This window comes from Cyanistes caeruleus, chromosome 2 (assembly GCF_971803275.1).
Source record: "Cyanistes caeruleus chromosome 2, bCyaCae1.hap1.1, whole genome shotgun sequence".
In the NCBI taxonomy this organism is placed as follows: Eukaryota; Metazoa; Chordata; class Aves; order Passeriformes; family Paridae; genus Cyanistes; species Cyanistes caeruleus.
The window spans coordinates 117864234-117877372 of NC_141702.1; the positions used below are offsets into that span (position 1 = coordinate 117864234).

A 13139-nucleotide genomic window follows, 5' to 3' on the forward strand; every position below is an offset into this window, starting at 1 on the left:
CTTTTCCCTTTTACAAGCCTGTGATCTGCAGTATTCCAAGGCACATCCAACAGCAAGTACAAAATGAAGCAACAACTGAGTGAGCTTCAGAAGTGGTGAGGCCCAGGAGAGCTCTGCCTGTGAGCTCTGCGCAGGTTGGTGCTGTGGCACCAGATAGACAAAGTTCTATGCTTTAATGCACTTCATCAGTTCACCTGCTAACCTGAAACAGGATCTTTAGGAAACAGATTTGGAACAGGCAGATCCTCAGCCTGACTCTGCATCCCAGCTGTGTCTGGACACAGCTTGATTCAGAGAACACAGACAGAAAAGTGCATTTTCCAAAGTGCACCTTGCAGAAGGGCTGTCAGGGGAGCAGCTCCAATCCATGCCCTGGACATGGGCATGAGACTGGGATGAGATGGGATTAGAGCATCCATAACCTCGACCTCAGGGTTTATGTTCCTGTGCTGTGTTAGCTGCTGGTGACCATGTGGATCCTTCCAGAGACCCAAGGGGTGGTCAAACCCAACCTCTAAACAAAGCACAGAGATTCAATATCTTTGCCTGAGTAAGCTGCCTGTAGATGGAGGCTGAGCACAAAATCTGGATCTGGCTTCTGACCCTGAATCAAAAGTGAGGACTTTGTGGTTGTGTAACCAAGTCCCTGTCTCACGCTAAAGGAGCCTCAGTCCCGCTCTGTGCTTTCCACAGGGAAATGTGTCTCTTCCTCAGAAACATTTAACAGCAGACATAACCCCAAGAGTACTCTTTAAAAGCAAAAATACTCTAGATACGGAGAAAATTTGCAATGCTAATGTTCAAATGACATCATTTCCTATGCTACAAACTTGCGCAAATTCCCAATAAATCTGTTTAACACCTGACACAGGAGCGGGGTGCCAAGAACGGCAAGGGACAGAATCACTGTGTACAGCTCATTCTATTGCAGCAAAACCCACTGCTCCTGATTTGCATGTTTTTATAAACGATTTCATAGAATTTTAAAAAATCTGTAGTTTGAAAGAGGAAGTGTTCAGTCAAGAGTGATTCCTCTTGGGCTATTTTTAACCAGACAAGAAGGACATAAGAGAGCAAGAAAAAAGGAGAACAAGACAGCTGCAACTCCATCTTGTGACGACACGCTTTAGAAAAAGAGCGAGACCAGATTCCAAGTGCACATGAAGAAGCGCACAGCTTTCACCAATTTCAAAACAAGACAATCATGCAAACAAAACAAAATAATGTTATTTTTAACAAACATCTAATTCTGCTCCCTCTGAAGTCAATTTGAGAGCAGCCACTGACTTGGAATGGATGCTGGCTTACACCTTGGGAATATTAAAAGCAAACAAAGCCGAGGCAGACAAACACCCTGAGTAACGCCTGGAGCGCGGCCGGATGGAGGATGGTCACGTCATTCCGTGTTGTTCCACCAACTCCTGTGCAGAAGGACAACAGACGGGGCTAAACCTGACAAACCTGAAGTTATTAAAGTTAGGAAACGCTGTCGAAGATTTTGGGAACGCTATGTGCTGGAGAGGAGGAGCAGCCACTCTCCACCGAGCCCTGCAAGCCCCGCGCGAGCAGGACCGAAATCGGGGGCACCGCGCACGTGAAGGAAAAACATGGCCCGATGCGGCGGCTTGGGGGCACAGGTGTGGTGAAAAAAACATCCAAAGAGAAAGAAACACAGAAAGGGAAGAAGTTCTCTGGTTTTGGCAAGGGTTCAACTTCCTCTTCTGACTGCTGCTCGCTGTGTGGTACCACACCTTAGTGTCTTCATCTGGATCCAGCTGAAAGAGCTGGAAGCCAGCCAAAAGCCTGGGTATGTTCCCGTGATGGCCCAGGCAAACCTCGCCTTAACCCGACAGAAATCCTTCAACTCCACTTCTCTCTGCACACAGGAACACATGAAGGACTATTTGTATGCTTCACAAGGAGCTTTCAGAAGTAACTCACAGAAATTAAAATAATATTGAAAAAATAGCTGAAATTCTAAGGTAAAGGTGGAATATGATGTAAAAAAAGCCCATAAAAATACCAGCAGCACCGCGGTAAAAGAAATCCAACCCTGCTCACCGAGATTCTGGCAATAGGGCTGAGAAAGGAGTATCTGGAATTACAGCCAAACCCAGGGAGGATGTGCTGTTCATCTGGAAAGGTGCTACAATAACCAGTAAATAACTTCATTATAGACCTGTTTTCGACAAAATGCTGGTTCCTCAACTCTACTAAATAATTATCTTGAAAATAATTCCCTAACCCATTATCTGAGACCAATACAGTCCTGGTGAGGGCAAAACACCCCACACAATCTAAACTGTGAACTCCTTCCAACCTGAGCTGGCTGATCCAGGCAGCTCCCAAGGATTAGGTTTGGGTTGTCCCTGTCTCCAAGATTTTGTCTGTAAAATCCAGATTCCCTGCTGAGATTCCACTGAATTCCACTGAGAAGCTGCTGGATTTGCTTCTGTAATACAAAATTGGAGACTTTCTGGGTTCAACACACCAATGTGCAAGTCCAAGCTCAGACACAAAATTAAAGATGCTGGTAATGTCAGGCCTCCTGTTTATTAATTTCTAATTATAGTTTTATAGGTTTTGTAGTATTTCAACAGCTTTCAACATCCAGCAAGGCCAATAAAATGCCATTTATATGATTAAATTAATGGGGGATTAAGGGCTTTTATGTTCACTTGTAAGGTGATGCTTCAGGGAAAGTGAAAGTTTATTCTGAACACTGAAGAAAATTATCAAGGGTTTGGTTTTTTGACTGATAACGTGACACCTATCAAACAGCAGATCCCTCACACACAGCCCATCACCTAGCTAATGATGTCAGCCTTCTGGAGTGGGCAGAGCTGGAGGCATCTCAACTTAACCTGCATGGAAACTTCCAGGGCAAACCACGTGGTGTGACACAGAGAGGGGGCTCTGTGGAGAGCACAACTCACCCTGAAAAGGGACATCCTGTGACCTTCCCCCTCAGCGAGGGGCTGCAGGGCCACATGAGATGTCAAAGAGAATGACCTTCCACAAGTTAAAACACCCCAGAGATCACACATCATTAATAATCATCACACATCACTCCCCACATGTGTGGGGAACACACAGCATTAATAATCATCATGAGTTGTTTCTCTCTTACGCAGATGAGGGTTTTTAATTTAGGGATATGCTGGGAGCTCAGTTTCATTAAGGGATGACACAGAGGTGGTTTGCCTCCAGGGTTTTGCTCCTGGAGTACAAAGATACCCCCCTTGGCCCTGATACCGACCGGGCAGTCTAACTCGGTCCATGCCAGAGGCTTTGCTGCAAAAGGTGGCTCTGCCCAAGCTTTCCAGCACTGCTCAGGCTGGCTCAGCTCTCATGTGGTGAATCAGATCAAGGAACTGGTCTGGCTCAGAACTATCTTGCCAGAAGGGAAGAGGAAAAGGCTTGTGTTCAGCCAGCTGGTTCCCACGACAGGCAGCCCCGGCACAAGGGAATCGGTGGAAGCGGAGCTTCTTCCACAGCTGGTGCTGATTTACACCAGGTTCAACCAGGCAGGGAAAGTCTCTGCAAGTCACTGGTCCCTCTTGGTGCCCAGGAGGTCCATTTCAGAGCCAGCTCATCCCCCCAGCCTCTGTCCCTGCTGCAGCCACAGCTGCACTGGTGTAGCCTTTCACTAACACTTCCCGAGAGGTAGGATCATGGAATGGTCCGGGTTGGAAGGGATCTTAAAGATCATCCAGATCCTACCCCCTGCCACAGGCAGAGACACCATCCACTGTCCCAGGTTGCTCCAAGCCCTGTCCAGCCTGGCCTTGGACACTTCCAGAGATGGGGAAGCCACAGCTTCCCTGGGCAATCTATGCCAGGGCCTCACCTTCATTAAAGAACTTCCTTCATATATCCAACCTAAATTTCCCCTCTTTGTGTTTGAACCCATTACTCCTTGTTCTATAGTGACAGGACCACAGTCCCTGAGGAAGAGTCCTGGTGAAGCTGGGAACAAGGGGAGGGAAGCACTGTGGCAGCACTGTGTTTCTTCTCCTGATACACCCACACCTGTTTTACTCCACTGAGATCCACAAAAAGATAATTTTCAATCAATTCTGCAGAAAAAAGAGAAACTTTTACTTGTACCTTGAAACAGAACATGCATCAGCAACCCATTTTTCAGAAAGCAAAAACACAGGGAGCTGGTGAGTGCAAACAACTAAAATTCAGATGCTATTCTACAGTCAGTAAATGCCCAGACTTCTATGGATACATTTCCCTGGTTTACAGAAGAAAGAAATGCAGGGAAGGTGAAAGGCCTGGCCAAGGAAAGGAAATACAAATTAAAACTTTCAAAATGCAGCATTTGTTTTGCCTAGACAATATTTTGCTGGCTTCTTTTCCTGTTTTAAGTTCAATGTGAAAAACAGATTTAAAGGAGTGTATCCATCAGCCTCTGTGCATTCCCAATACCTTTCTTTAGCAGTTCCTGTTTCTATCATAAAAAAATCAAGTAGTCAGCATTTTTGTCTTGCTACTTGGTAATTTTCCTTTTTAAACAATTTGAAAGGGGGCTGTCCTTTATATTAACATACACCTTTTGGAATAAGCAGAAAGGAGCATTTGCATGAGAACAGAAGAACAAAGAGCTTTCCAAAGGCAAGTACTAAAGCCATGCCATGATCAGGACACGCAGCTTCCCTCGAGTGGGTTTGCTCTGTTTTTCTCCCTTCTAAAGCTGATGACTCTCGCTGCTATGATTTTACACCTCAGGATTTAGCTGGGGGGCTGCACATTTGTGTTCATACAAGAAAAGAAGCTTAAAGTTCCTTGTGATATCCCAGGAGATCGTTACACCTTCAGCCCACTCCCAGCCCAAGAATCCTTGCCAAGAGCCGCTCGTGCAATCCACGGCTCCACGAAACTCCGCAGGGAGAGGGGGATCCTGGGGCAGAGGAGAGGGGGTTTCTCGTGGAAGCAGCGCTGGAGGAAGCTGCAGAGAGGGGACTGCGTGGGCAGGAGGAGAGCGTGGCAGGGGCGTCACGGCACAGCCGGCGATGAGCGCGGGGTCAGCTGCTCGCGGGCGGAAAGGGGAAACGGCAAAGGAAACACTGCGGAGGCACAGGCAGACGTGTTTAGGTGTGGGGCAGAGCCTAAAATCGAACTGCACCGCTCGTAAGCACCAGAAATTGCAAAGGAGCAGGTAGCTTAAGCCTGGCAAGCTCCAGGGAAAGTCAGGTTATCCCCTCTGATAAAAACTGCCTGGAATTTGGCGATTCTCTGGGGTTCTCACTCCAAGACAAGTCCGGGGTTTTCACGCCGTCACGCATTTGGCTGGAAAAAGGTCAGTCCTCTGTAACACTGCACCGAGTACAGTTTTTCCCTAATTTAAAGAAAACACTTAGGGCTTTTCCTCATTGACAATTAACTCGAGCTGTTATTAACTCAATTGTTGTCTCTATGTCAAGTCACACCCACTCACAAAAGCTCTTAACTGAAAATTGGCTCTTCTTTTAATTTGAGTTGGCTGTACATCAGACAGTGCATGGGAAGACAAGGATATGGCACAACTCAACAGCTCCTAAAAGAAAACAAACACCATAGAAAGCAGACATGGACCAGCTCCACTGGAGGAGTAACTCTGCTCCTTCTTGCTGTTTGTATCACCATGTGCTATTTGTATCATCATCACCATGCCAAGGAGTCCTAGTTACATGTTAGGCTGACACCGTGCCCCATTTCCCAGGAGTGCTCAGACACGAGAGGCTAAAGGGATTTCTAGAATTCTTGAGATTGTTAGGTGACAAAAATATATAGAATGTGCTTTAGGAACACAACAGATCACGAACACGGATCGCGGAAACAGCAATTCCCTCTCTCCCAAACAAGGCTAACGCAAGAGGAGCAACCTGATTGCCAGTCATCCACCCTAGAGAATGCACACAGCTCCTACAGCCTGTGCTGAACTTCACAAGGGATAAAGGCTGCCAGCCAACACTGGGAATTCACAGGGAGACAGCCTTACACAGGTACACTTGCAGAATGACTCCGATGCAGACACCTCCAGCTGGGCACACGGCAGCGATCCGCAAACAAATTCCAACCACCCAGGGATTCCGAGGCAGGCGTCAATTGTTTAGGGTCAATACCAAAACTCTCTTTCCCAAAAGGAGGCTCAGGACAGGGAATATTTGTTCCAGAAGAAAGTGGGAAAGAGAAGGAAAAGCCAACCAACACACAAGCACCCTGAAGGCTCGTTTTCCATGAAGTTTCTTTGATGATGTCATAGGAGAAATGAGTAACACCAACTTGCGACCTGCTTAGAGGATGCACAGCTCCGGAATGTCTCTGAACAGGGATGTCAGATGCCTTTCTGAAGACACAGAGGTAAAGCACAACCCAGGATGGATTTAGCACAGCCTGCACTATCCTGGAAAATGTACCAACACTCCTCTGACCTTAAAAAACAAACTAAATCCACACATAAAACTTTCAGCCTTATCAAGCAGCAAACACTGCAGCGACTGCTGCTCACAAAGCCCTGTTCTGATCAACTAAACAAACACATAAAAATATTCCTGTCACTAATCCTGTTTTATTAGACCTTGGTCCCAGGCCTTTCTAGGCTCTGCTCAGTGTGGGACTGCCCTGGAGGCCATTCTCAAGTGGCTCTGCTTTGTGCTGACACGTTAACATGAGCCAAAGGGCAGTGACACAGCTGGGGATTGCCAGCGGCCCCTTGTTAGCACAGCCCCTGCCCAGAGCAGGCTGCTGCCCTGCGTGTCACCCAGGCAGGCTCTCCCCTGCTGGAGTGGCCTCCTCCACTGCTGGACTGCTGGGAAGCAGCCCAGGATCTGCCTGGATGATATCAAACACAAGCAAGCAAAATCACCCAGAATTTATTAGTGAATCTGGAGTTAAGTGCCAACCGTAAAAATCTACTTCCTTCTACAGAAAAGTTCCCCTTTTATTGTTTGAAATCAAGGTAGAGCTGCCTGAGTCAAGGCAACATAATTCAAGCCCTTAAAGTGTTTAAACTGTGCTGATGAACTGAAGTCATGTCAAAATACTCTGTGCAAACCTTATCATAACGAGGGTAATTGTTCAGATGGGTCATCAGGGCCATCAACCCGATTCCAAACAGCTGCTCCAAAATTAAGAAAAATATCTAGGACATTTCTTATTCTGTGATAAATTCAACATGCTTCTTTTTGTCCTGATTCAGGGACATGCATTTTAAAGCCAGCCAGAAATCCAGCTCTCATCTCTCCATAAAGGATCTTACCTGAATACAGCAAGAATTCTGTGGGTATTAGGGAAATACATGAATACATTGACACTGCTTAGCTAATAATTTGGGGGTTTTTATGCTTTTCATCTAATTCCCCCCAGTTGTGCCTGCATTCTGCATGTGTCGGTCCCACTCCAGCTAGCCCAAGACTTTGCAGTGTGTTCCCCACCCCCTCTGTGCAGAGAACTTGGCAGTTAAATTGCTGTGAGGGGAGTTGGTTTAGCAAGTCGATCTGAAGGGAAACCACTCTCCTTTTTATTTTTTTGTTTTCAAGTTGGTTTTCCACTGGAGCAACTCGCTGCGAGGCCACGCAGCCCCTGCGCGCGGTGGTGTGAGGAAAGGGGTGGGAGTGTGTGAGCAGGGATGGAGGGAAGAGCAGGATGACTCCTTCTGAGAGCAGCCCACAGATCAGTCACATCAAACAGAACCCTGTGGGCAAGCCCTCACAGGTGTGGTTCTGCAGCAGCAGGTCCTGCCTCTGACCTTGATGAGCCCAACCACAGCATCACAGGATGGTTTGGGGTGGAAGACACTTGAAAGATCATCTTGTTCCAGCCCCTGCCAAGGGCAGAGACACCTCCCACCAGAGCGGGCTGCTCCGAACCCTGGCCAACCCAGCCTTGAGACTGCAATCCTGCTGTGGATTTCTGAGCTCCCATGTTGTGAAATCGAGTGAGGGGCAGTTCCCAGGGGCTACCAGCCCCCTGACCAGGTCACAAAAACACAGCAAGAGATGAGAAAGTGGCAAGTGAGATTTGTATTGGCTTAAGTTGTTGCAGAGTTATGCTAATTCAGTCTTTTGCTCTCATCACTGCCAAAAGTGGGGAAATCCAACTCCCAAGACACTTGTAGAAGTTTCCAGGAAAGGTTTCTGCTGCTATCCCATTCCTTCTGTCCAAGCAGCAACTCAGACTGCTGCTGGGAATCACAAAAACTCAATATAAAAAAAAAAAGGGGCAACTGTCCAAATAGAGTCATCATGTGATGACTGGGAAGAAAGACTGGGAGGGACACAGAAGGGGAAGACTGTTCCTCAGAAAGAGAGCTCCAACACAAAATAAAGCTCCAACACAAAAGCAAAGGCAGGACAGGACAAACAAAACCCCATCACCCTGCCAAGAGAATCAGCTGATTTCCACTCACCATTGAAAGGGTTAATTTTCTTGGAGATTCGTAAAGAAATGGATTCTTTCAGGTCTTTCTTCTTCACACACTGAATGCCCAAGTTCTGAAAACTGAAGCATATGTGGCAAGATTTCAGCAACTAATAACATCTTCAGTGTAGGCTATTAAATAAAATATTCATGTTAATGAATGTGATAACATCCAGTGGAAGAAATTTTAAAAAGCTTCTTTTGAGAAGGGTGTAGAAGAGCAGGATGCTGTTTTTCCTGTAAGTGCAGACACAGAAACAAAAAAAACTAAAAAAAATTCTAAATAATTTACATTATTGAGGACATATTTCTATATGTATTTCCATATTAAAAATTATTACCCTGCAGTAAAACCTACAGTGATTAAAAAGTTAGATACTCAGTCTTGGGTGATTTATAGTGGCAATCATTTTTGCAATAAATAAATCTGGTAATTTGTATTAGTTAAAGGATTTGTTCTCCCGCTTTTAGCAAGGAATGTAAGTCTTAAATACTATTATAAATGTGTTTTTTTTAACAGGTCAAAACAGGTTTTTAAATCTCACATAGTTATGGAAAAGTTCTGAAGAGCTGCAGCTCCTCCTGATTTGCATAAAAGTGCAGGTCACCATGATGCAGGAGGTGGGGGGAGTCCCAGGCAGGCTGACTCTTTCCCACATGGAAAAACCATGACATCATCAAAGCTGAGTGGATGTAAAGCAGGAAGTTAAAAAAAAAAAAATCAAAAAAAAAAATCTGTGTTTCATGATGTTACAATAAGCTCTGAAGATGGGTTATGCCAGTAGGCATCTTTCTCAAGAAGTCCCAGCTATTTCCCTTCCTTTGAAACCCCACAAACCTTCCTTGCTTTAGCAGAAGAGCATCTTGCTGCACCTAAAGATACTCCTTGTTCCTGCAAAGAGTGTTTGTACACTTCTGAACAAGACCATCCCAGCATGATGTTAAGTTTAATCTCCCTGAACTCCCTCGTCTGCCAAACCCTCTGCCACCAAACTCTGCTTCCAGAACCTCTGCTCACTAGAGGAAGGCACAGGCTTCCTTTGCAAGCTGAACATGACGTGACCTAGGGGAAAATTAAACACAGCAGCATCTCGTAATTCACTAAAGCACCCTGCCTTCATATCGCGGCTACTGACATTCAGATTGGGACTGCACCTTGATGAGCAATCCTATTTCCACCTGCTCCTGGAGGAAGTACTTTCTTTAGGGCTTGATCACAGCACACATGGTTTCCCCCTCCTCAGGACACCCACTGTACTCCACAGACTGTTTGAAGCACACTTCAAAGCCCACAGACAGGGGCAGTTCCTTATTTTACCCCCAAACGAAGCCTCTCATGGACAGGAGGCTTTTCAGCAGCCTGAAATTCTCAGATTATCAATGTTTTCTAAGCTGTCACAGTGAAAGTGTGTTTAACCACGCCTAAGCAGAGGCTGGGCCAGAGGAGGAACTGCCAAGAGCCCCAGCAGGGCTGTGGGGTTTCACATCGACGGGCGCTGACAGGAAGCAAGTGAGATAACGAGAAGAGAGAGGGAGAAGTAGGAAGAAAGAAAAAATGAAAAACATCTAAAAAAGCAATATCATCTTTGTAGAGAGAGGAAACTAGGAAGTAAAAATACACAGGCAGCCCCACAAGCTCTGACTTTCATACTCTTGCCTTGATGTCTCGGCCAGGGAGGGCTCTGATCAAGTTTGGGCAGCAGTACAAAGATCATTATACCACAGGCAGAACAAAACGCTTGGGAACTTTAAAACATGGGGAACTTTGAACAGCAGAAAGCAGAGTAATTACTCAGAGCAGCCCAAAAATCTGTGATTAATAATTCCACTTGTACTGAGGAGGAGTAAAAAAAAAAAAAAATTGGATTTTTGCTCAATTTGGGATGCTCAGCAAGAGTAAAAAGCCAGAAACACTATTGACAGAGGACATCTCCTGCTCACCAGTACTGGATGAAGCTTTTCTCCAACATGGACTTGAAGAGAAGAATGTGAAGATTGAGTCACCAGCCACAAAAAGGAAAATGACTTTAAACATCCAGATCCAATTATGGATCATACTGTTCTTTCATCTTAAAGCAACCAATGATTTGTTAAAAAAAAATGAGTGTACCGATGCTGGAAACATTTCAAAGGGAATGTGTCGAGCCTCCTCCCATCAGGATCTCCAGTGTCAAACACAAAGCTCACAGTTTCACATTATCAATAAAATGAAAGCAGCCCACTTACTATTCTGTAGGAAACTGAGAGGCTCATATCCTAAAAATATTGAGAAGAATTCATGGATGGAGCAAACAAGCAGCAGTGCCTGAAGTGAAACAGAGGTGTGGCATTATGCCAAAGGACAGGACCCGATGCAAACACGTAAAGGAGATGAAATCACAATCTGCAAATAAATATTTGCAGAGCATCCCAGTGCTCCTTGGTGTGACATCCTGCAATGGCCTCTCTAACAGGCTCACCTCGTGCCTCCACAGTGAACCTTGTGCAACCAAAAAATGCCAAAAGGAGAAACAACCGTCAGTGTCTTCCTGCACTCAGTGATGGGAACACAGGGCCAGGAAAGGTGTTAAGCAATCGGGCTTTTCTGCTTCGGATCAGCAGGCACAGGGCTGAGGAGAGGAAGTGGGATGGGCCAGAACAGAGGACTTCCTTTGACCTTGGCTGAGGAAGCCTGATCTGAGAAGACAAAGGGGAAGCTGGTGAATGGGTGGTCAGAAGGAGGTGCAAGGTCCTGTTGGAGTTTAGGATGTTTGCAAGTCAGCGTGCCCTGTGCCACCAGAACACACTGCAGCACATCCGTGATCCCTCGAGCCTGGGCTGGATGCTGAAGAAGCATCTCCACTGTTTATTTCACTGTCAGGCAATCACCACCTTCAAAACAGATGTGTCTTCAGCTCTCTCCTTTCATAGCGTCCTACTGACTAAACCCATGTAAACATGGAGTAATTTCACCAACACCAACAGAATCCCATTGGCCTGAGAGCTGTGTGTAAGAGCTACTTATACACCAAAATATTCACCTGATTTTCTTCCCAGGTCAGTTATGCTTACCCCAAAGCAATAGCCTACTTCCATATTTCCTTCATTGCAAACTGTGAACCACGAACAGCTTGCCAGTTCTAAATTCCCCTCTCCAGCAATAATCACTCCATGCTTGCTGCAGCTTTTTCTGCTTTTATTTTGTTACACGAGACTTGGTAAACTTAGAGGAAACACCATCAAATACAACTGTAATTCAGATATTCTTAATAGCTCTGAGAAATGCTCTGAGAACACATCCTGAGTTTTCCTCTCTGCATCCACAAGCAGATCCTTCCTTGGCACACTTACTCTTCAGAGCTGGGCCTGAGCGGAATCTGTATTTTCACTCCAAAAACCCCTGCCCAAACAACAGGCAACAACAGTGACAGATAATAACACGTTTCTAGATGTGTCACAGCCACTATCTTCTAGATTACATGATACTCAGCCACAACAAACTTTCTCCAGAAAGTCCAAATATAATTTCTATGGAAGATGTGAACTTCCCTCATCACCACGAAATACGAATTCTAATGCTGCTACCCTTTCTATTACTCATCATTTTTACATGCAGGAAAGAGTCATGCTCAAGAGTAAGATGTATTAATGAACAAAGCTAAAAAAAGTAAGTGGGAGAAAGGAAAAGAAGACAGACATTGGGAGAATGGATAAAGAAAAGGGCGACAGGAAAGAAAAAGCACAAGTGGAGTATTGAAAAAAGAAGGAAATACTTCCAAGGGAAGTTCCCAGAGATGGATTAGTAACCTACAGCAAAGACAGCATTCTAATTGCTATTTTAATCATTAGTATGCATTTTAAAACACAAGATTAGCAAATCACTTGCATAATTAATCAAAGTCCCATGCAACACCATTACTCACGACAGGACTCGCCGTTCTGGCCCGAACTCAGCCTCGTAGTAGCCATCTCTGCAGTCTTTTCCAACCAGATCATGAGGGTGTGGCTTGTAGGGCTCACTCTTCGTTACCAGTGTAGTTCTTATCTTGACTTTTCCAAAATAGTTCAGAATCTAAAAAAAAACACAACAACAACAAAAAAAGCAGGATATTCTCAAGAATTTAGGTATCAGTCCCCACCTGTTACAGAAAATAAATTTTATCCTGAAATGCTCTACGGAAGAAACACCAGAGCTATGCAGGTGACCATACAGAAATGTTACTTGAAGAACAAGTCTGCCTCCAAGGATTTTAGGGAAAAAAACCTCAAAAAGCCTCAGGGATGAGGATTTTACCTGTGCATGGAACACTAAGGAGTGAAAGAGGATCTTAACAGATGCAGCATGACACAATCCCCTCTGAAGCTGTTGGGTTTTTTCCCAACTAATTCTCAGATGAGTATTCAATCTTACATTCAAGCTGGGGGAGTACCAAAGTCTCAAGCTCCTACCAGAACTTTCACAGCAGTCATCAGCTAATTCAATGCTCCTTTCTCAGGTACATAAAAGCAAACTCAAGCATAGGGCTACCAGTGAAGTCACCGAGTGTGGGGGAGTGTAAAATTAAAAAAAGGAGGAAAAACAGTTTGGCCTAAATTGCTTGACACATAAAAACTTGAAAGCAAATACAAGACTTGCTCAGGCACACATTTGTGCAGAGGTGAGCTTTCCTCCTCCACTTCCACAGTTCCTCTCCTTCCCTTTCTTTCCTCCTCCTGAGACTCCAAGGATCCATCACAACCCTTTTTGGTCA

The 13139-nt window shown here is 45.2% G+C and overlaps 1 protein-coding gene across 8 annotated transcripts in view; it reads right to left on the reverse strand.

Annotated features, from left to right (window-relative positions):
• REL (REL proto-oncogene, NF-kB subunit) overlaps nucleotides 1-13139 on the reverse strand; it is a 44110-nt gene that overhangs the window by 9204 nt on the left and 21767 nt on the right. For 6 of the 8 annotated variants that reach the window (XM_086874998.1, XM_086874999.1, XM_086874997.1 and 3 more), the window contains 2 exons: nucleotides 12312-12460; nucleotides 8399-8490 (listed from right to left, as the gene is read on the reverse strand). In XM_086874998.1, the coding sequence (XP_086731124.1) occupies nucleotides 8399-8490; nucleotides 12312-12460 (241 nt within the window). The remainder of the gene's footprint in view (nucleotides 1-8398; nucleotides 8491-12311; nucleotides 12461-13139) is intronic. The other 2 variants (XM_086875001.1, XM_086875002.1) reach the window with 1 other exon arrangement.